The 20,801-nt window shown below is 49.2% G+C and overlaps 9 protein-coding genes across 9 annotated transcripts; 4 read left to right on the top strand and 5 right to left on the bottom strand.

The window, feature by feature from the left end:
* Positions 1-346: 346 nt before the first annotated feature.
* On the bottom strand, positions 347-3,091 carry ASPZODRAFT_163144 (hypothetical protein). Its single transcript, XM_022726608.1, has 2 exons — positions 2,128-3,091; positions 347-2,072 (listed from the first exon to the last, which is right to left on the bottom strand). The coding sequence occupies exons 1-2, from the start codon at positions 2,935-2,937 to the stop codon at positions 468-470; spliced, it is 2,415 nt and encodes an 804-aa protein (XP_022585798.1). The 5' UTR covers positions 2,938-3,091; the 3' UTR covers positions 347-467.
* A 195-nt stretch (positions 3,092-3,286) lies between these two features.
* ASPZODRAFT_127343 (hypothetical protein) lies at positions 3,287-4,374 on the bottom strand. Its single transcript, XM_022721723.1, has 3 exons — positions 4,134-4,374; positions 3,958-4,080; positions 3,287-3,887 (listed from the first exon to the last, which is right to left on the bottom strand). The coding sequence occupies exons 1-3, from the start codon at positions 4,287-4,289 to the stop codon at positions 3,573-3,575; spliced, it is 594 nt and encodes a 197-aa protein (XP_022585797.1). The 5' UTR covers positions 4,290-4,374; the 3' UTR covers positions 3,287-3,572.
* Positions 4,375-4,388: 14 nt separating this feature from the next.
* Positions 4,389-5,978, top strand: ASPZODRAFT_352263 (hypothetical protein). Its single transcript, XM_022728266.1, has 3 exons — positions 4,389-4,587; positions 4,631-5,205; positions 5,271-5,978. The coding sequence occupies exons 2-3, from the start codon at positions 4,664-4,666 to the stop codon at positions 5,752-5,754; spliced, it is 1,026 nt and encodes a 341-aa protein (XP_022585796.1). The 5' UTR covers positions 4,389-4,587; positions 4,631-4,663; the 3' UTR covers positions 5,755-5,978.
* Positions 5,979-6,226: 248 nt separating this feature from the next.
* Positions 6,227-8,658, bottom strand: ASPZODRAFT_148590 (hypothetical protein; the record flags this gene model as incomplete). Its single annotated transcript, XM_022725395.1, has 4 exons — positions 6,227-6,278; positions 6,413-6,903; positions 6,962-7,926; positions 8,598-8,658. The coding sequence occupies 4 exons, from the start codon at positions 8,656-8,658 to the stop codon at positions 6,227-6,229; spliced, it is 1,569 nt and encodes a 522-aa protein (XP_022585795.1).
* Positions 8,659-9,323: 665 nt separating this feature from the next.
* ASPZODRAFT_148589 (hypothetical protein) lies at positions 9,324-11,338 on the bottom strand (the record flags this gene model as incomplete). The annotated part of the gene is made up of 6 exons (XM_022725394.1): positions 9,324-9,463; positions 9,527-9,664; positions 9,718-10,039; positions 10,093-10,140; positions 10,202-11,005; positions 11,060-11,338. The coding sequence occupies 6 exons, from the start codon at positions 11,336-11,338 to the stop codon at positions 9,324-9,326; spliced, it is 1,731 nt and encodes a 576-aa protein (XP_022585794.1).
* Positions 11,339-11,779: 441 nt separating this feature from the next.
* ASPZODRAFT_127339 (hypothetical protein) lies at positions 11,780-13,895 on the top strand. The gene is made up of 4 exons (XM_022721722.1): positions 11,780-11,949; positions 12,007-12,205; positions 12,288-12,995; positions 13,082-13,895. The coding sequence occupies exons 2-4, from the start codon at positions 12,146-12,148 to the stop codon at positions 13,685-13,687; spliced, it is 1,374 nt and encodes a 457-aa protein (XP_022585793.1). The 5' UTR covers positions 11,780-11,949; positions 12,007-12,145; the 3' UTR covers positions 13,688-13,895.
* ASPZODRAFT_351084 (hypothetical protein) lies at positions 13,785-14,764 on the bottom strand. Its single transcript, XM_022728265.1, has 2 exons — positions 14,662-14,764; positions 13,785-14,606 (listed from the first exon to the last, which is right to left on the bottom strand). The coding sequence occupies exons 1-2, from the start codon at positions 14,667-14,669 to the stop codon at positions 13,883-13,885; spliced, it is 732 nt and encodes a 243-aa protein (XP_022585792.1). The 5' UTR covers positions 14,670-14,764; the 3' UTR covers positions 13,785-13,882.
* An 847-nt stretch (positions 14,765-15,611) lies between these two features.
* Positions 15,612-16,677, top strand: ASPZODRAFT_127333 (hypothetical protein). The gene is made up of 3 exons (XM_022721721.1): positions 15,612-15,966; positions 16,085-16,519; positions 16,571-16,677. Exons 1-2 carry the CDS (start codon positions 15,730-15,732, stop codon positions 16,319-16,321), a joined length of 474 nt encoding a protein of 157 aa, XP_022585791.1. The 5' UTR covers positions 15,612-15,729; the 3' UTR covers positions 16,322-16,519; positions 16,571-16,677.
* Positions 16,678-17,262: 585 nt separating this feature from the next.
* ASPZODRAFT_127332 (hypothetical protein) lies at positions 17,263-19,347 on the top strand. Its single transcript, XM_022721720.1, has one exon. The coding sequence runs from the start codon at positions 17,375-17,377 to the stop codon at positions 19,298-19,300; it is 1,926 nt and encodes a 641-aa protein (XP_022585790.1). The 5' UTR covers positions 17,263-17,374; the 3' UTR covers positions 19,301-19,347.
* Positions 19,348-20,801: the final 1,454 nt, after the last annotated feature.

Here is a 20,801-nt window from a genome sequence, read left to right as displayed (position 1 = left end):
TTTTTAGAATCGGACGAACAGCTCGGCGGTAATGGGTGCCCATACCAGTTCTAACTCTAATGCAGTATCTAAGTTCTGAGCGAAACTGACTCGCTAAATAGCACTACTACACTGATATGACGCCCATCTGTCCCCTGTGCATGCTGGAGATGCCCTGTCAGGCTCACTGCTGGGGACCGACGGAAACGCCCCGTCGGTCCCGTAACAATAACGGCACGATGGTGGAGATTAGGGCTGTTTCGTCTGTCAAGTCAGAGAAGGCGTGATGGAGGGAAGAGAGCTTTGCTTGGGTTTGTGTTGGGTTTGATATTGGCCCTCTCACCTTGTCAAACATGACTGGCTTTGTCTTAAGTTGAAGTAGTTTGTTACAACACTGTTGTATTCCAAAGAATGTTATCAACTGCTCCAGGGGTATCTCTAATATAAAATAAACCAAACGCCCAAGTACTCTAAATACTATATCATATTTATTCAGACACCACTTTCCTCCAGCAGCAACAGATGCCCTGGTTCTCACACCATTCCCGCACAAAGCCGGCGCTGACCTCCCGGTCTTCTCCGACAAGGGCTAGCCCTTCGGTATTGAGCCACGTAGCAAAATCCTCGAGCACAATAGGGACAAACAACAGGATCTTCTCATGCCAGCTAGGTCTATTCCTGCTGTTGCTGCGTGGTATTTGGGACTGCGCACGCACTGCGCTGGTGATCTGTAGGGCTAGGCCCGGAGAATCGGGGTTTTGTGAGGTAGTGCTCTTCTTTGGAGAACAAGGCTCTGTACTCAGCGTTAGGCTTGCTTCAGTGGCTATGCTTTGGATCGTGTTGTATCGGTTTTGTAACCGGCTCGGAGACGGGAATGCCTCGTCTTCTGAATCTTCAATTTCTTCAATATCCAAGAAACATTTCGGCGCGGTCTTTTGCTTCTTCTTTCCTTGGCTCTCTTGCTTGGATTGACTGCGACTCGGTTTTTTGGTGGTCGCCGGGTTGGGCTGCGCGTTCCCTGCTCTTCTGGTCACACTAGCAGATACCGTGGCCGAAAGTTCCGTAGCAAGAGTAGAAGATTTTGATTCCGGTACTTCCTTATCGTTGGGATCGGACGGATCGATCACACGTTGAACGCAAGGCTGCTCAGGCGCCATATTTTTGCCGTGTTTAGATATCCAGCACTTTTGAAGCAATTCGATCATCTTTTTTCGGTTCCTGACTGCCTTGAAACCGTAACAACTGATCTGCTGTGAAAGTTCCGCTGTCGTAAAGCCTTCATATCGTGGAATCTCCAGTGAAGCACTGGTTGATTTATCGGTGGAGTTTTTTACCTGACTAGCCTGGCTATCTGGATCCTCGGTATCTAGGTTCTTCATACTGTCAGATGCAGAAGCCGGTTGCAAAGGCAAATCTTTTGTGAAGATAGCAGCCTGTTGGCTAGGTTCTTCCTTTTTTTTTTCTCGGCGATCTTTATCGCGATTCAAAGTAGAGACGAGCGGAGATTCAGTCAAGTCAACTGTATCAATTACTTGAGCTGGAGCAAAAGATCCATCAGAATCTCGGGAAGCAACATGCCATAAATTCCTCGGGGTCGCAAAGCGGGTCAACGTTGAAGGTTGTGCATCCGGCTTGGGCGTTCGAGTTTCGGATATGCAGACCTCAGATGCTGTGATTACCTGTTGGATTTCTCTGAGTGTAGTTGGAGACTCTTCCATTGCCAGCTGACTGCAGGTGCCAAAGACGAGATCTTGTTCTTCAAGGAATTTAACAGCAGCCTCGGGGGGTAAGATAAGGGATTCAATATCATTAGCAGTGCTTCTTGAACGACTTTTGTGCAAAATATCCACGCATTTATTGTCATTCGGATCACTGTATTTCTCGATATCTGGCACCGAGATATTATCGTCAGTTTGGTCGCCTGGAGTATAATTTGCTGTGACACGGGCAGTTAATGTTGTAAACTTCTTTCTTCCTCTCGATTTCTGCCCAGTATTCGATGCTGCCGAATCTTGATCCTTTGCCTTCTTTGATCTCTTAGATTTGGGCTTAACAAGTTCGGCATTTTGCTTCAGGACTGTAGATTGCACGAGCTATCCGATATCAGCAATAATAATACGAAAAAAAAGGAACATCATTTGCGCGTACCTCTATCCGTCTTCTCTTTGTTGGCCCGGACTCAGTTGAGGTACGCCCTTTGGCTTTCTGAAATTCTCCGCTAAAACCATATTCAGAGACCAAATTTCCAAAACCAGGCCGACCAGGAGAAAGCGGGATACGTTCTATATCTCCCTCGCCACCCAGGTCAATTACCCTCTGCGCAGTGTCTTTGGTCGGTGTCCAGTCTAACCGCCTTTTCACTGCTTCTTCCAACCGCGGTCCATCTTCTGCATTGTTCGATATCATTGAAGGCTCCTGGCGGTTCAAAGATTTCGCAGGTTCTCGTGCCAATTCGCTTTTCCCAGCCAAGTCGGTGCTTGTAGCTATAGCCTTTCCAACTTTACCCACCAGGGTTTTATTGCCATTCTCGCCACTCTTTGCTTTCGTGGTTTTCCGATCTTTTGTCCCATTCCTTGTCTTTTTGAGTCCACCTTTCGAAGACTCTTTCCCCTGTAGCTGGTCCATAGTCCTTTTTCTTCTGTTCTGTTCACCGTCCGCAACGGCATCATGACAATCATCGAAGAAGGGAGATTTTTTCTGTGTCTTTCCTCTCTCTTTCGAAACTTTCTTGGCCTTGTTGGACGCATTATCCGTGAGCAGACAAGTATCTGTCGAGACGGCGGGACCGGAAAGGTTTCGAAGGAGCTCGGACGGAGACATAATTGGAGAATGAGGAGAGACGCATCCTGGCGATATCTCAGTGAGCTTTGTCGAGCTTGCTGCGAGTCTTGACGGTGTATGTGAGATGATATTACCCGGGGATGATGACAGGACGATAACGTCCTCGGAGACGCGCATGGTGAACACGACACTATTTTGACGCGTTGATTCGTTTGAATTTGAATTCAAATCTGGAAAGTCATCTCTGCATCGACAGACAAAAAACTATCGTATTTATTGTAGCTTCGTTCTGCATCATAGCCCAGCAAGGAGGAAATATGGAAACAGAGGGAGGTGATATCAAGTTCTGGAGATTGTCTTGGCAAGGTTGCAGAATTACCCTTTCAGGATGAACAACATGGTGGGCAGGGCAACCGCCAAGAACGCATGAATAACTAAATAAATAGAACGTTACTGGTAAAACCAGATCATATTCTAGATTCAAGGGCGTGGTCTACTTGTAAGATTTATTGTTTTTTGTTCCGGAGTAGGTTCTAGGTAGTATAATTGATCTAGTGTCTACCAAGGCAGTAGTAGTAGTATCTATTCGTCTAATACATGGTACTTCCAACTTCAAATTCTAGGCTTGGCATGCATACCTATCAAGGTACACCGTACTGCCTTCTCTCACTGTCATAAAGTGGTTTTTGCCCCTGTAGCGGGAAAGTGTGTATGAGACTTGTCGCATCTCATTGGGAGGAAACGCCGCCAATTGTTTCTTGGCATTAGGTGATTGAGAGATTAAGGAACTGGCCAACGGATATTATTTGAATTCAGGTCGCTCCGCGCAAGGCAATTGCGCCTAGTAGGCATTTCTCTAGTTGTCGATCTCCGTCGGAGAGGGTTCCGTTTGCTTCTTTCGTAGTTGACGAAGGTAATGACCCTAACTTGTAAACCTTCTTGATTTTCGCAACATCACGAATCGTCGATAATATTTCATCGTCAAAGGGCACTGGTGTTCCTTGAATATGTTCCTGCAGATGGGCTTCAACGGACTCGTGAGTGATATCCGGAGTCAGGGAAACTTTGATAATTAAAAGGTCCTTCGTCGAGTCCGTCAGACCAAATTTCCGGAACGAATCGGCGATCTAATATTCCAAGTCAGCATCAGGAGAGAGAAAGAAAAGGCAGGTTCGTTTTAAAACCAAATGCACGAACATTGTTCGCCGGGCTCAGAGAGAAGACGATCTCCGAGTGCACATTGCGCGACTTCAGGCGGTTGTTCAGGTAATCATTGACTGCTCTGAAAACTGCAACCAGAGCGTGAGTCCTCGAGAAAACCTACATTAAAAGTCAGGATCGTGTTTGGCAGGAACAAGCAGTCAGCCACATACCACGCTCGCGTCAATAAGAGCATATTCGAAGTCTTTATTTCCAGAAAGGAGCTGTTGTCTGAGGAACGGCGCATTCTGTACGTCACGATACAGAGCGACATGGACTGGCAGCGAAGCCGGTAGATGAGAGATATGAAGAGTCTCCAGACTTGCCATGATGTAGCTATAAAAAGAAAATCAAACTGCCAAACACAAAGCACAGATTGTACGAGTATCAGTTACCTCTTGCTGTCCCTCCCTGCAGATAACACAAAATCCTCCTTATCGATTGTCTTCCCCCGCCATCGCCCGATTTAGTCATCACGTGGCGCAGCACTTCTCGAACGTTCCCGCAACCGTAGAGCAGAGGTTGAGTAAGCTGCCTAAGCTGCCTAAGCGGACGTCACTCTCTTCGGACTTAGGAAATTGCGGATCCTTCTTCTATCGTCCGCGACAACCTATATAAGCCTATAAGGCAAGAGCCCTTGTTGCTGACGAACTACTTCTCACTCATCCAGACATCCTACAACACTCCCCTACAATTGAAAGCCATGGCGTTCGTGCTCCGACGCCCGTTCGCCGTCTCATCGGCGCTGCGTCAAATTCCCAAGGCTGCCAACAACGCTCGTTTCATCCACAACGCTCCGTTCAAGCCGTCGTCCTCTGCATCAACAAAGCCCCTAGGATCCGCCGGTCCATCATCGATCTTCGCGAAGTCGCGCCAGACGTTCCAGAATGCCTTCCGCCGGACATACATGCAGCCCAGCTATGGTGTTGCGCAGGGTGGCAACACGACGCAGCGGCTACTGTACGGCGCTGCCATCGTGGGAGGAACCGTCCTCGCCACGAACTTCATCTTCAACCGGGAGACCCGTGAAGATGGCGGCATGCCTGCGTATGAGCGCAGCTATCTCAATGAAACGTTCATGCACACTGGTCTTGGTATTGGTATCATCGGTATTGCTGCTCGGGCGCTGCATATGAATGGCTGGTCCTACCGTCTGATGGCCTCGAACCCTTGGCTAGTCGCTGGTCTTGGTTTGGTCGCTAGCATCGGTACCATGTACGGCACACTTTACACTTCGCCCGACAAGTAAGTAAATACTTTTTCTTGATTCGCTGTTTTCAATGCGTATGTCGAGCTAACATGGCGACTAGCTACGTCCTCAAGTACGGCCTGTGGGCTGGTTTCAACCTGACTCAAGCTGCGCTGCTCTCCCCGCTGATGTTCATGCACCCTGCGCTGCTTGCCCGTGCTGGCCTCTACACTGTCGGAATGATGGGTTCGATTGCCTTTGTGGGCGCCACCGCCAAGCAGGAGAAGTACCTGTATCTGGGCGGTCCCCTCCTCGCTGGTGTCACCATTGTCGCGCTCTCCGGCCTCGCACCCCTCGTGGTCCCCGCCACCGCTGCCCGCACCTTGATGTGGTCTGAGCGCATCTGGCTGTACGGCGGTCTCGCCGTGTTCGGCGGCTTCACCCTCTATGACGTGCAGAAGGTCCTGTACCACGCCCGCATGTCGCAGCGGGGGCTGATGAGACGTGACCCGGTCAACGAAAGTATCAGCCTGGAGTTGGACTTCATCAACATCTTCATTCGCATGGTACAGATCCTGGGCATGCGTAGCCAGAACCGCAAGTAAGATGGCTTCTTATTTTGGGAATCGGTGGATCAAATGCTTTCCAGACACTAGAAGGAAGATGATATCCAGAGGAGGAACAAAATAAGTGCTTCTTCTTCTTCTTATAATATGGGCTGCGCGGTGCACACTACTGTCATGTACACTACTGCTTTTTTTTTCTGGCCCTGCCGACTGCACCGACACGGGGAGGATACATATCCTTCCGTCGACTCGGCACGGGCAGACAAGACATCTCCACTCCAATAATCTCCAGACACTTGGGTACAAGCCAGGAGAAAGTCAAGCAGCAGTTTAGTCTGTATGCTCAAATATCTAGTCTAGATATGAATAACATCTAGTTAATATCAACATTGGACTCGGTAGTATTTTGATAGGGTATACAAAGAAAGATTCTTTGTTGTATTCAGACAATGGGTCATGGGTATTGGGAAAGTATGGAATTATTACATATATTGATATGGCAAATATTATTTCAAAACATAATATGATACAAGAATTTTTCGTAGCCTAAATCTACAACCCAACTACACCAAGACAGCTAACAAGCAGCGAGAGTACAACAGCCCATAAACCTGCACCCCGCGCGCCTATCGTACTGGCCGCAGAAGGATAGTAGTAGGAAACGAGACTGCTCGAGTGGTTGGCGTCGTAGCCGCACAACCCGCTGCCCGGCATGAATTGGACGGGATACAAGACGCGCGGCTCGCCCTTGTCCATGAACATGTCGAGGTTGCCGTTGACGTCGACGGTGTAGTTGACGCAGTTCAGGATATCCATTGCGACAACGCCTGGCGCGTAGGTGACGGGAATATTGAAGGTGTAGGCGGTACTGGCTGTGCCTTGGGTAGAGAGAATCATAATCACCTGGCGGCCGTCGATGCCCTTATGGATGCCGATCTCGCTGCCGCCCGTGAAGATCGGATAGGACTGCTCAGCAATGTATTCGGGGTCTATCGCGAAGATGTGTTGGCGGAGTCGGTTCAGCTTCGCGATGAGCTGATACAGCGGTGCGGTGGTGTTGTACCCGGAGAGCCAGAGTGCTTCTCGGTTTTCCGGGGTGGCAGAGCCTTTGAAGTGCTGTTCCTGGCCCTGGTAGATTAGGGGAACTCCGTCGAATAGGAGAGTAAAAGTCACGACATTTTTGGCTAGCTGGTCGAGATGTCAGATTTGGGAGCCATAACCCAATTTGTTTTTGCTAGGGTCTTACCGCAAGGTCATCAGTCAAGGAGGCAAACCGAGTGACGTCGTGGTTCTCAGAAAAAGACGCCAGAGCAGTCACATCGTTGCAGGCTCTCTTCATGACCGTGATCTCGTTAGTCAGAGCACTCGTATTTCCCTGGGTGAACGCCTTCAACAGTGCGAAATAGATGGGGTAGTTGGGCACGCTAGGAAGGTAGTTGTTCTGGTAATTGCAGATCACATCAACAGAGCTGTCGTAGACCTCACCAGTCATGAAGGTGTTGTTTGTCGCACTGTGGAATCGGGGCAGGAAGTCTGGAGTGACATGTTTCGCAGCGTCTAGGCGGATACCATCGATGGAATAGGTCGACATGACCTCCTCTACCCACGATTCGAGTAAGCTCTGCACAGTGCTGTCCTCGGTTTTAAGATCTGGAAGAGGAACGATATCGTCGCCCGTCCAGCATCTTTGGGCAAGAGAATAATTGTTATAATCTGTGATCTCACAGTATGGATGGAAATAGCCGGAGCTGTTGAAAGGAGTGAAGACGGAGTAGTTGACATCCGTGGCAGGATCACTGCCGTTGGTGATATAGGCCATGTTATTAATTACTGTATCCATCATGAGATACATGCTGCGGTTATGGAGAGCACTGCTGAGATCCAACAGGTCCTGGTGAGTGCCGAAATGCGAATTGAGCGAGTATAGATCAAGGGGCCAGTAGCCATGGTATGCTTCACCGTATGAGACTTCTCCTACGATGTTTTCAATGATCGGGGAAATCATGACGGCATCGAAACCCATGCCTTGGATGTAGTCGAGCTGGTTGATCAGGCCTCTCCAGGTGCCACCGCAGTACAGGCCTGCCGTGGTGTTGCAGGGAGAGGTGGTCGAACCATCGGAGCGAGCAAAGCGATCAGTCATTGTCTGATATATCGACCTTGTTTTCCAACTGTCAGTCCCCGCGGCTGACGCAGATCCCAGGAGGTCTGCTATCGAGATGGCAAATGCCCATTGCAGATAGGATGTCGACAACATGGTGAGAATATATCAGTGCGGTGGTTTCTTTTCCAATAGTATATGTTATCTTTTCGCAGTATGGTTCAACGGCTCATTATGGAATCTTCAATGGTAAAGAATGTATGAGAAATAATTATGAATAAATATAAACAACAAGAGTCTGACTGTCGCGTAAAGAGTGACCGAGATAGAGTTCAAGGAGTGAGTGTGCAAGAGCAGATAGAAACAGAAGAACAATATAAGAAAAAGTAAAGGAATGATTGACACTCGACTTGGAGCTAAATATCGAGCTAAAGAGAATGAACCACGGGAAATAATAATCCCAATGAGTGTGATGAAGAAGAAAAGAAGAGAGACGGTGGATAACGCGGAGGCCGAGGGAACGAAGGCGAGAGAGAATTGGATAGGAGCCCCTCAAGGGGGAGCACATGACAGTCCTTGGAAGATTAGCAGTAATTCGGGTTACAGCCATTTCTCTACCTAACCTTAGGTAACTACAGATCGTCTGGCAGTAAATAGCCATCAGATAATACTACCACCACAGCTCACGTTGGAGGTTCTCCTGCCTGAGACAGCCAGAAACCTGATATTACCCCAAGGAATCTGCATAGAAGACATCCTGTGTCCTGCAAAGTCAACTCACTGACACCAATTGCCACAGATCCCCATTGAGCAGCATGTCTCGGTCCGACTGAGACAAGCATGCAAGGAAGGCTTTTCCTTCGTTGTCTCAACCGTCCAAGAGAGCGGAGTGGACCTCCGCTGCCTTGGCAGGCCCTTGCATCCACTTAGAAACGGGTGATAGTCTAACTTACCTTGGCGCACTATATCTAAAATTGGGTATTGAAAGCCATGGACAGAGGCCCAATAGTACCTACCTGTAGGTACTAGTAGGTAATGCTGATCGAACACGGGTGGGAAAATTGGTTAGCATCGTGGGAGTTCTCAAGGACAGTGGGACCCCCGGCAGATCTTAGATCAAAATGAAACGAGCCATAGTCAATTCTCCAGATCAAGATGAGCAAAAGAGACCCTGCCTGAAGCTTTTCTGGGTACGAGTACGAAATCTGGTACGTACCTAAGTTATATTAACCTACTAACCTTAGGTAATGTACTGCCTTAGGGTACTAGTAGACCTCGACGCTCGTGAGTTGTGAGTCGTGACTTATCAAGTCACATGCAATCAAGACTAACCTGCTTGAAAAGGAAGGCACGACTTGGCAAGTTGGCAGGCCTCCGTCTAGGAAGGCACAACCCCTCCTCTTCTGATACAACATAGATTCAACACTGCCAGCAATAGCTATCACCTGAGGTAGTTGTTACCTAGGTACTAGTTAACTAACTAACTTGTTACCTGTTGACCTGCTACTCAAAGCTTGGATTCATCCCTTGCAGATCGCCGGAACTCTCGATCAAGAACCTCTGCCAGGGCAAGCACCTGTTCCTCTCGCAACCGTCTCCCGACAATCTGGATACCGACAGAGGATCCGTGTGCAAGCTCTGCATTATCTATTGGAGACACCATTATGTTAAAAGTCGTATAAGTATTAGAAACAGCAGGAAATAACATACAATCATCGTGGACTAATTGATCGAGTTTGTTCAGCGGTTCGTACTGCTGACAGGGAAAGACGTCGATCTCCTTCCTGACTTCAGTCACCGGGATGGCACAGGCAGTATAGTCGAGGACGTTGATGACCGTCGTGTACCCTTTTTTGCTCGTCAGAACGCACACCCAGAACAATAAATCTCCCTCAACTCACCAAAGTATCGTACCTTCCCTCGCTCGGGTGCAGGGGTTGGCGCGACCGGCATGATGAACACATCTACAGGTCGTCCCGTGTCCGTCAAGCCAGCTGTCTGTTGCCAACACTGCAGGTAGGCCGTTCGATATTTCTGGATGGCGGTATTGATCTCCATAATTTCCCCCGCGTTTGCCTGTCGGGACGGCCCCAGCCCAAAGACGGTACTCGGCCGGTCTTTCACTGCAAAGAATTCGTCCAGATCAACCCGGTAGGCAGGCTCACCCGTCAGGCGGAGCGAGCCGTGAAAGTTCTTTCCGCCATCTATTGTTGTGGCTTTCAGCTTGGACCTGTCAGTATATTCCAGTCATTTGGGAAATAGCAGACTTGACTTGCCCACAACTTGAAGGCTTCAGCGTGTGATGGGGGCTTCCATTCGATGACCTGACAGTTCGACCAATTAGCAAGAGAAAGAACTCTTTTTTTTTTCGAGCGTACAACTTACAGAATGCCCAAGAGACTTGATAGCAGCGACTGTCATATCAATCGCCCGCAAAACAGGTGGCTGTGGATGGACATGACCGTCAGTTCTCATAATGCCGAATGAGAGTTGGCTACCTTGTCTGTCGGCTCGCCGAATTGTTTCTCTGAAAATCTCATCCCGCCATGGGATCTCATGCACCAGGGGATCTCTCATCCATGGTTGCAAACTTAGAAGGCTCCTAGTCACGAGCGTCAGCGCTTCCACTGATGGTGCCATGAAGCCCACGACGAAGGGAACCGTGGTCTGTCCCTCAACGATCGACTCAACTCCATGGAACGGGAAACGGCATGTTGCAGGCTTTAGACCACAACATCCATTCCATACGGCTGGCACACGGACAGATCCTCCAATATCAGTCCCTATCCCCAGCGGACTTCCTTTCAGAGCCAGGAGGCCGCCTTCGCCCCCAGAGCTTCCCCCAACCGTGAGTAACCTGTTTTTCGGGTTCGGGGTGTATTGGATGATGTTGTTGAATGTCTCCCCCGTGAAGGAACCGGTCGGAACGCTGGTTTTGACATATAAGACTGCCCCAAGCGAGCGAAGCATGGTCACAATCTCGCTTTCGAATCGTCCATCGCCGGCGGTTCCCAATCGGCCAACAAACCCCACACTGATGCCAATCCCTTTGACGTGCATCACGTCTTTCAGGCTGACCGGCAGACCATGAAGTGGGCCGGTAGGCTTGTGGTCCTGATCCCAGTAAGCGTCGAGATCCTCCGCATCCTTGATCGCAGTTTCAAAGAAGATCTCATGGAGACAGGAGATCTGTATGCATCAGCCTAATAAAAGATAAAAAGAGCCTCCTCGTCCATCTCCTACCATCTGGTGTGCTACGGCAGCCCGATGGCAGAAAGCCAGAGTTACCTCTCGACTACGCCATTCTCCCATCGCCAACTTCCGCACCAAGGTCGCCGCATCCGTCTCAGTGATTTGTACCTCGCGAGGAGATAGATACTGTTGAATAGCTTTGCCTGTCACATCAGGCAGCTCGCTTGGCGATGGAAGAGGGTGTGGTAAGCGCCATTCTGGGGGTATCAAGGCCTGCAGCGCAGCACGCTTTTGTGCACCAATCTTCTTCCAATTCGGTATCCCCTCCATCGGCATAGAAACCATTAATTCCATTACTTTCATGGGTTCATCTTGAGATCACCATCCTCTCAGTATTTATGTAAAGTTCCTGGCTTTCTACGGTACGCCCAGCCAATAATCGTCAAGATTCCTTCTTCGCAATAATCTCCTGTTGCGGTTAGCCCGTCATCCATAGTAGTACCTTATTCATATGCCTGGCCTCGGTTGAGAGATTCGGATACCTACTTGTCAATAAACCATAGCATCTGTTGGACACACCTTAAGGTCTTTGTAGTAATCAGGTGCCAACAATACTATAAGTAGTAGTTGATACTTAGTACCTTGGCAAGTACCTGAGGATCTCGGCTACGCAAGAACAGCGCGCCACTTTAGTGGAAATCTTTCATCTTGAGTACTAAGGGGAGCTCGAGTCACTCACCCTAGTAATTGACTCCAGGGATAGTGATGTACTCCGTATATATTTATTCTTCTACTTGCTATTATTACTGGTTCGGACTCGCAGCCCCGACGTTTCGGTATTCTCGGCCCCGAGAGCCCAGATATGGCGATGAGCGTCGATCATCGGGGATAGCTTGATACCCAATATCTGCATAGCTCTGATATGATCCTGGTTTACTAACGTAGGCAGACTATTTTTGCAGTACTCTATTGGAGAGGCTTTGGCTTATAAATCTTAGTGTGCCAGTCATGTCGAACATCCGGAGATAGGGCACCCGAGGCACGCAGCAGGCCAATTTTAAATACTGAAACAAACGTCCCATTTCTTAACTCCTACTATCTCGTTAAACCCCCCCCCCCTCTCTGTTCACCTTCACCATGGTCCGTTGCGGTGGCCGAAGTCGCGGGTGTATGGCCTGCCGCAAACGCAAGATCAAGGCATGAATGAAGTTGCGAGAATTGTTGATTCCTACTACTATTGAACTGTGAGAGCTAACCTCCCCCTCCCCCCCTCTACCAGTGCGACGAGAGCCAACCGGTATGCTCACAGTGTCGACGAACCCGACGAGAATGCTCTGGTGCGATAGTCGGTCCTGTCTTCTTGAAGGTTGATCCACGCGGCTCTCCCAGGAAACAACGGCGGAGTGAACCGCAGACGCAGAAGAGACTGTGCCAGTTGGTTCTGGGACCTTCCGGCGGCGGCGGCGGAGGTGGCAGCGACAGCAGCATAGCGGGACACCCTAATAGCGGTTCTGTTCTCTGTGAAGAGCAGCTGGTAGCGTCCCTGGCAGGTTTCTTCGGCAGATGTGCTGCGAACAAGACTCGAGACACCTCGTGGTTAACGCTGTGCTGTCGCGAGGCTCTCACCCAGTCGCCCGTCAATAATGAGCACATGCACACCTCGGTTCTCGCAGCGGCCCTGGCGCTGCACGGCATCAAGGCAAACAACCCTGCTGCGCTGGCCGAGTCACGCCGGTGGTACCTGCGTGGAATCCAGCATCAGCGGTCAAAAGTGCAGGTCTGGAGCAGCGAACCACGGCCCACGGTGACTGTTCATGATGTCGCATTGCCTATCATTCTCGGTTACTACGAGGCGCTGTTGCCGACGTCAAGCAAGGCCTGGGACCAGCATATCACTGCAGCCGCTACCCTGTTACAACTTGCTGGTCCAGAGGCGTGTCAGAAAGGGTGGTTCAGGCAACTCTTCCTCTCTGTCCGGATTCATATGGTAAGATCTTGTTTCTTTCTTTTTTTTTTGGTGTCAAAGTTCATTCTATCGAAATGACATGGGACTGTCTCTCAAATTGCAGATAGGTTTCTGTATCTCTGAGGCAATGGACGCCGTCTATCATTGCAACCGATGAATGGATCAATGTGCCATACCGTCAGATCCCCAAGGGTCCTCTAGATCGTGTTGTCGACCTCCTTTTGAAGCTTCCGTGCATTCTCGGCCCTTCAGCAACGGATTCGGCGCAGGACCAAACCTCCCTTTTATGGATTATACGCAATCTCTCTGATTTGTGGGACACGATCCTTCAGTTCTATCCTCATCTTCGCGCGGGGGATTGTCCAGACACAATCCAACCTGCTGGTATGGCTGCGTATGTTATTGGAACGACGGAGTTTCTAGAACCTCCAGCAGCCATCACTATTGCCTTTTACAGCCTTGCCTGGATTACGGTTCTTGCACGACTCCCTCAGGGGTTGTCGTATGAGCAGCTGATCACGGCGCATTGCAATGCCATCCTGACGGCTGCTGCATATATCGGTAGCATCAAAGATGGATGTAGCTGCATCCGACTGATCTACTCTCTACAGAAAGTCATTTCTTGCAGTCCCAGTGAGCGCCAGGCTCGTGAGGCGGAGTCGTATATACACAACTGGGGGTTGCTTCAGACATTTCAAACTCATGGCGGTTGACTTGGGAGAAGATGGGGATTCCTTTGGGTGCCTTTTAGATTGTTATCTTTTGTGGGAGAATTAGAAGTGCTAGTATTAGGCCTGCTACAATGTACAATCAGATTTCAGCTATACTAGTTCAAGACCTTGCTATGGATTATCACTGTTCAAGTTGTGTTGCCTATATCCAGCTCTGCTAAATACGGTATCTACTGATCAATAAATCGACTTGAAGAGTTCCTTCATTTTCATTTTCAGCTTCATCTCCTCTTCCTTCTTGTTTTCCTCCTTTCTGTCCTTTTCTCTGTCCTCTTCCTGCATCTCCTCCTCTTCCTCTTGCTCCTCCTCCTCTTCTTCTTCCTCCCCGTTTACCTCTTTTTCCATTGCCAGCTGCTGTTCGATCTCCGCCCAGTCCAAGCCCGGGACAGGAATAGGCTGGTCAGCCATGATGAGTTTCTCCCAGTCCTTGTAGGAGATGACGTCAAAAGTCAAGAGGATGAGAGCGACGGTCTTCCAGCCCCTGGTGCGCTGAACGGGAATATACAGCTGGAATTGCTTGTTGGCCCACCCACACTTCGCCAGACGGGTGTACAGACGACTCTTCGGGGTCTCGGCGTCAAACCCTAGACATTTGTGCTTGACGTGCAGTCCGTTTCCGAAACGGGGGTGCGCCTTGCCCGGCATCTCGAAGGAAAACAGCAGAGACCCGTCCTCGAGCCCCCGCAGGTTCTTGAAGCGGGTAAGTCTCGTGTCGAAGTGGACGGAGACCATGCTCTCCGAGTGTTTTGTGCGTCCGCCGCCAGGCACGGGGATCTGTTCTCTGATGATCATGAGATGGGTCCAGAAGTCGAAGATGACTTCGAGGTCGGCCTTGGAGCTGTGGAGGGCGACGCGCTGATCGGGCTTCGCGCCTTCGAGAAACAACTTGAGCTGGTTGTCGCTTATCCTTTGTGAGTTGAAGACTACCAGGTAGGACTTGGGCTGTGAGAACTCACCGACCCATTCTCTTGACAGTAGAGAGAGGGAAAGATGTGAATATGCTTATACTGTAGTGTTTAATGCTATGTGCATCCCATGCATCTCATGTAAACAGGTAGTATTTAGGAATATATTCAGAATAAGATAGTGGGAGACCTCAGGTTCATCGAACCCTAATGCTCGTTCACTTCTCTTCACTTCATGTTGGCCTTGCTCTCACTTGAGGCTCCCAGACCAACAAGGAGCCCACCTAGGATCCACATTGATTGGTTCATCAGTAGTTTCTGGATTTGAAATATCCATGGTAATTAGAATCTCTAGGTATTGCCGGAAGACTCTGTTTATTGTAGAAGCTCTTGAATAGCCAGAGGGTATCGTCTTTGCGAGTAGAACCATCCTCAACACAATACTGTTGATTCTATCGAACAGAACTATCTGCAACAGAGTGATATCTATTAAAAAAAAGTATTATTAACATCACCTTCAAAAATTAGTTCTATAAAGTACTATAGTATATTTATCCTCAGATATCTAGATATACACTTACAAGGCCAAGCAACAGCTTGAGACAGAGAAATCTTCATATATCTTCATATATCTTCATAAAGGAATTCTTTAATATCAATTGCCTATTCACATAGTGAGATTGATTGACAGACCAAGGCTTATTAGGTCAGTAAGTGCCACTACTATACTTTCCTATGTTTGTCTTCTTAGATTGACAAGTAAAGCAATTGATAATCGAACCAGGTTTATTCAAAGACATGAAGTATAACATCATGGAGAAACTGGAGGAATTTATAGTATTGAAAGCCAAAGATACCAGCAATCACTGTAATTGCAAGTCTAGCTGTTGTTGTCTGTCGTCTGTCGTCTGTCGTCTGTCTCAAAACTCGAATCACGTGATCCTATCTCATTGAGCCCGCAACGAGCCAAATCGACTTGCCATAAAACATCTGCCACCAGCTCGCGGCGAGACAACTCCACTTCTCCAGCCTGTTCCTGTTGTAGGCTCTCATATAGCCACTTTCTATTCTATATCATCTATCCGTTAGCGATCTACACCCCCCCAACCCCACGGCGTCATGTCGAATGAAATGGACGTCGACGTCCCCGCCGCAGACGCTCCGTCAGGCAACGGTGGCTTTGAACCTCGCACGGAGAGCGGCGCCGTTGCAGTCCGCAGTATCGAAGGATGGATTGTGATCGTGACCAACATCCACGAAGAGGCATCTGAGGAAGACGTGACCGATCTGTTTGCAGAGCATGGAGAGATCAAGAACTTCAATCTGAACCTTGATCGTCGGACGGGTTATGTCAAGGTAAGAAAGAAAGAACGAAAGAAGAAAGAAGAAAGGAACAAAAAAAACAGAAGAAAAGAGGAGAAGAAAGTTTTGCTGCTCGGTTTTTACGGTTCAATACTTACTGATTTTTCTAAAGGGCTACGCTCTGATTGAATATTCCACCCTTCCTGAAGCTACGGCGGCCATCAAGGCGCTCGACGGAACCAAGCTACTCGACCAGACGATCCATGTCGACTACGCGTTTGTCCGTCCCCCGCCATCGAACAAGGGAAAAGCCGGTGGTGCAGCCAAGGGTGGTCGTAGTGGGGGAAGAGCGCGCAGCCGGAGCCGTGATCGAAGCCGCAGTCCGGGAGCTGATAATGGGAGAGACTGAGCGGGCAGTCGAGTTCTTCCTCCCTCATTAATCGGAAGAAATCACTACGCTGTTCCTCCTGTACCGGAGGAAAGCACGATCGAGGTCCTCTCACCTCGAAGTTGAATGTCGGCATTGTCCTACGATATGGAGATGACAGGGCATAGATCCAAAGCAAGGAAATGGACAATGTCGACGCCGTAATCTCCCTGTCAAATGGTGAGTTTTGAGATTCTTGTCTTTGTAACTTCTTCAGCTGACGTTCTCTAGGAAGTTTGAACCCGTTTAATACTATTATTCTACATGAACCAGATATCTTATGACTTGTCATGCTTCTTGATTAGTTCAGGGAATGCTATGATTTTTTTACTGATAAAATCTGTATGAATTTTACTAAATGAAGCCAATTCAATCTAATTTATATCACCTATAATAATACTGGACTGATTGTAGCATGTAGTACTTCGTACAGCACTTCCGCAGCAGTAGTGAGTCATGACCCTTGCCAGTAGCAACCTATAGGCTCAGATATTATCATTCCATCCCCTCTATTTGTCTGGACAACACTCTAACTTTTCCAGGTCAACTGACTCTTTTTTTTTCTCTCTTTCTCATTCATTGTTCTGCTGACCGATGACCGCCAAGCTGCGAGCCTGAGACTTCCCCGCAACTTAATTCTGTGGGAAGGAATAAGAAGATGCCCCCCAGAGATGGGAGGGGATCACCATCTCTTCAGAACTTTACCTCACTGCCTCTCGTTGAATCCTATCCTATCCAGGCTCCGTCTCTCGCCCCTTACATCCTATCCTAGGGCGAGGTAGATGGCCTCTGGTTTTGACTTTTCTGACTCCTACATTCTTTCGTGATCAGGTCATCGCCTGATAACAGTCGCCCTTATCGACGTCTCCCCTTGGAGCGAGCGTGGTGGATACACTCACATACATACATACAAGAGGGAGGTTTGTGTGTGTGTGTGTGTGTGTGTGTGTGTGTGTGTGTGTGTGAGAGAGAGAGAGAGAGAGAGGCTGCATATAGGATTGGGTACTGGAGGAATTCTCTCTCGAAAAAAGAAAAATGAGACCTGCAATATCGGGTTTTTACCTTCTGTGCTACCTCCTACCTCTCTTCACCAGGACTCTTGCGCTGGCGCATCGTGGTCCTCCGTCTCCGCAACGACCCTTCCTAGAGCCATTGGCTGACACCGTGCCAGACGAACAGAGTTCGACTTTGTTCGCACACCAATCATCCTTCGATGGTGATGATGATGATACATCAAGATCGCTTGGTAGCGCGCTGGTGGACTTGGTGGGCGCCTTGGATGTGATGCAAGATGAATACTTTGTGCTGTGGCAGGGGAGCTGGCCGACCAGCATTGACTGGACGGCTGCCGTGCTGGGGACTCATGTCTCTGCCACGCTCGCCTCGTTGACGGCTCTGTCGGGCCAGCTGGGCGGGGAGCAGACTCTCGGGAAGCTCGGTCTGGTGGCGTGGATGGACCAACACAACCTGGTGTTTGAAAACTTGGTCAACCACTTCTTCGACCAGACCACGGCCTTTTATTTTGGCGAAAACGCCTTCAGCCTTCGGAACCAGGCCTTTGATGATATGCTCTGGGTGGTGCTGGGTTGGCTGGAGAACATCAAATTTCAGGATCTACACTCGGAGCTGCGCTATTCAAGACAACAAAATAACGGCACCGTTGGAAGTGAAGGTCGCGGGGGACACTGGCACGGGACTCAGTTCCGCGTGCCTGCCGCCCACCGAGCGCGAGTGTTCTACGAGTTGGCGTCGCAGGGCTGGGACTCGACCCTCTGTGAGGGCGGGATGATCTGGAGCCCGTACCTGACTCCGTACAAGAACGCGATCACCAACGAACTCTTCATCTCGGCCAGTATCGGCATGTACCTCTACTTCCCCGGGGATCACATTGACTCTCCATTCATGGCGTCGGTCGAGTCGCCGCCGCGGGTTCTGCACGATCCCGCTCATCTGGAGGCCGCGGTGGAAGGATACCGGTGGCTGAAACACTCCAACATGACCGGTATCTGGGGTCTGTATGCGGACGGGTTCCACATCAGCGGGTGGCGCAGTGACTCGCAGCCTGGGTCGCGCAAATGCGATGTTCTAAACCGCATGGTCTACACGTACAACCAGGGTGTTCTTCTCAGCGGGCTGAGGGGACTGTGGCTGGCCACGGGGGATGAGGACTATCTGCACGATGGCCACGCCCTGGTGGCTAGCGTCATCGGGGCGTCAGGGTGGCCGGAGACGTCCAGCACGGCATGGGCGGGCCTCGGCCGGGGCGGGATCCTGGAGGAGGTCTGCGATTCCCACGGCGCGTGTTCCCAGAACGGCCAGACATTCAAGGGTATCTTCTTCCACCATCTGACGGAATTCTGTCGACCGATACGCCTCCACGAAGAACGGTCGGTGATCATGTCGGCGACGACTGGCAAGAACGGTCACCACGACGATGACGACTGGCAAGAGACCTTTGCATGGCACCAGACCCAATGTCGGACGTACGGGGCTTGGATCGAACACAATGCACGCGCGGCCTTGATGACAAGAGATGAGGGCGGGCGGTTTGGAACCTGGTGGGGCCGCAAATACCGCGTCTTCGACCCTTCGTCGGCCGCAATGGTGGACAGCAGCGTCCTTCCTGACGGGGCGATCGACTACCAGAACTATGGGAAGCGGTCTGCAGAGCGTAGCGGCAGTGATGGTGGTGGTGGTGGTGGTGGTGGTCCCCTTGCGGATACACTCCGGAATCGAGCATCCGGGCAAGTTGAAAGCGATAATGAATGGGAATGGGAGCGGCGGATCCGACGATCGAAGCTAGAGGTTGCGCCGCCCCGGCATCCTGCAGGTAACAGCATGGAAGGGGTCCGGCCGAAAGACTACAATGATCGTGGACGCGGGCGCACAGTCGAGACGCAGTCCGGGGGGGTAGCGGTGATGAGGGCATTGCTGGAGTGGAAGCACTACGAACAGATGTAGTACTCCGTACGTATGGTATATATATATCTATATTTTTTTTATTGTTATTGATTGCATGAATATAGTATAACTAAACTACCTACTACCTAACTGTCCTCTGCATATGCAGACCTATTACTCCGGCTGTACTCTGTAATTCCGCACTGGATACTCCAAAGTACGTCTAAAAGACGGTGAGGACAGCAGACGAGTCGGAAATATATCCGTTAGTAGATACTAGATATTCCTGAACCTTGTCCTAGGTACATTCTCAATGAATAATAGGTGTATAGTAGATAGCGTATTTACTATTATACTATATAGAAGCAGTATTAATCATGAAGCTCATATTAGACTAGTCAATTCCATAGTGAGTCAGTGATTATTGCCACTGGTTAGTTTACTTACTACATCATCTGATGTCAGCTACTAGGTTAGTTGAATTTAATTGATACTAGCGAACTACCTAGTGAGCTGATAGCTAATTATAAGGTTACAGAGGTAGATGGATTATTGACTTCAGTTCCAAGGTCGAGAAGCCTATAGTTCAAGTCTGAGCGAGGGAATTCTAAGCGCCAGGACATCGTAGTCAACAACACCAAACAGCCAGACTGCCCCTGTAGATGTGATTCATTCTAGTCTTTTACCTTAGTAGGTATGTGATTCTTATGCAGGACATGCCTTAATTAGATAGATATCTGATAACAAGTACAAGTACAAGTACTCAGGTAACTACCTAGGTACCTACCTACTTACCTAGGTACCTAGTTAACACTGTTTGCGTCAACCCCGCCATCTACTCAACTTATAAATAGCTAAAACTATATTATGGTTATTGAACCAGCTGACATATTATTGCCTGTCTGCAAGCGACTACAGCTGGTACTGTATACTTGCGGAGTATTAGGTAGTAAGATACCTAGGTCATACCTACCTAGGTAGGTACCTACCTAAGGTACTAGGTAGGCAGTCGCCATACCCCTATCAGAACTTCATCCGAGATGTCACAGCAGGAGCCAATCAGAGTGATCTTTTCAACCACGGATCAGGGTGGAGCTGAAGGTTCGGTCATGTGGTACTTTTGTCATTCCTGCACCGTACGGAGCACCGTACCTGGTATGTACTGGTACCTAGGTACCTGTTATCTACATAGTTAGTCTAGGTACCTACCTAAGTACCTAAGGTATGTAGGTACTAACTACCTAGTAACTACCTAGGTAGATAGTTAGTAGGTAGTTAACTACAGGTACAGGTACAGGTACAGGTAGGTACCTAAGGTACTCTGTACTAGGAGGTAGGTACGGAGCAATGCTGACTCGCCAAGACTGGAGATAGCCAACAAGTGATATCAACAAATAAACCATGACAATTGTGCGGGGAGAAAGGAATGCTTACAACTGGTTCATCATCAATCTATTAATTAATAAATCCTAGTAGTGCTTATAGTGATGTAGTATGTAGTATGTAGTATGGTACCTTACTTACTCTGTAAATTACTTAAGATAGTACCCGGATCCAGATA

The sequence above is a fragment of the Penicilliopsis zonata genome (genome assembly GCF_001890105.1).
Source record: "Penicilliopsis zonata CBS 506.65 unplaced genomic scaffold ASPZOscaffold_1, whole genome shotgun sequence".
Taxonomy (NCBI): domain Eukaryota; kingdom Fungi; phylum Ascomycota; class Eurotiomycetes; order Eurotiales; family Aspergillaceae; genus Penicilliopsis; species Penicilliopsis zonata.
This window is presented reverse-complemented; position numbering and strand designations above follow the sequence as displayed.

Excerpts from the sequence above, each read along its gene's own strand:
- ASPZODRAFT_163144 (XM_022726608.1), bottom strand. The coding sequence starts at position 2,937 with ATGCGCGTCTCCGAGGACGTTATCGTCCTGTCATCATCCCCGGGTAAT. Across the intron at positions 2,073-2,127 it reads CAAAGAGAAGACGGATAGAG|CTCGTGCAATCTACAGTCCT; the intron begins GTACGCGCAAAT and ends GATATCGGATAG.
- ASPZODRAFT_127343 (XM_022721723.1), bottom strand. The coding sequence starts at position 4,289 with ATGGCAAGTCTGGAGACTCTTCATATCTCTCATCTACCGGCTTCGCTG. Across the intron at positions 4,081-4,133 it reads CTCTTATTGACGCGAGCGTG|GTTTTCTCGAGGACTCACGC; the intron begins GTATGTGGCTGA and ends CTTTTAATGTAG. Across the intron at positions 3,888-3,957 it reads CTCTGAGCCCGGCGAACAAT|ATCGCCGATTCGTTCCGGAA; the intron begins GTTCGTGCATTT and ends TTGGAATATTAG.
- ASPZODRAFT_352263 (XM_022728266.1), top strand. The coding sequence starts at position 4,664 with ATGGCGTTCGTGCTCCGACGCCCGTTCGCCGTCTCATCGGCGCTGCGT. Across the intron at positions 5,206-5,270 it reads CTTTACACTTCGCCCGACAA|CTACGTCCTCAAGTACGGCC; the intron begins GTAAGTAAATAC and ends CATGGCGACTAG.
- ASPZODRAFT_127339 (XM_022721722.1), top strand. The coding sequence starts at position 12,146 with ATGGTCCGTTGCGGTGGCCGAAGTCGCGGGTGTATGGCCTGCCGCAAA. Across the intron at positions 12,206-12,287 it reads GCCGCAAACGCAAGATCAAG|TGCGACGAGAGCCAACCGGT; the intron begins GCATGAATGAAG and ends CCCCTCTACCAG. Across the intron at positions 12,996-13,081 it reads TCTCTGTCCGGATTCATATG|GTTTCTGTATCTCTGAGGCA; the intron begins GTAAGATCTTGT and ends AATTGCAGATAG.
- ASPZODRAFT_127333 (XM_022721721.1), top strand. The coding sequence starts at position 15,730 with ATGTCGAATGAAATGGACGTCGACGTCCCCGCCGCAGACGCTCCGTCA. Across the intron at positions 15,967-16,084 it reads GTCGGACGGGTTATGTCAAG|GGCTACGCTCTGATTGAATA; the intron begins GTAAGAAAGAAA and ends ATTTTTCTAAAG.
- ASPZODRAFT_127332 (XM_022721720.1), top strand. The coding sequence starts at position 17,375 with ATGAGACCTGCAATATCGGGTTTTTACCTTCTGTGCTACCTCCTACCT.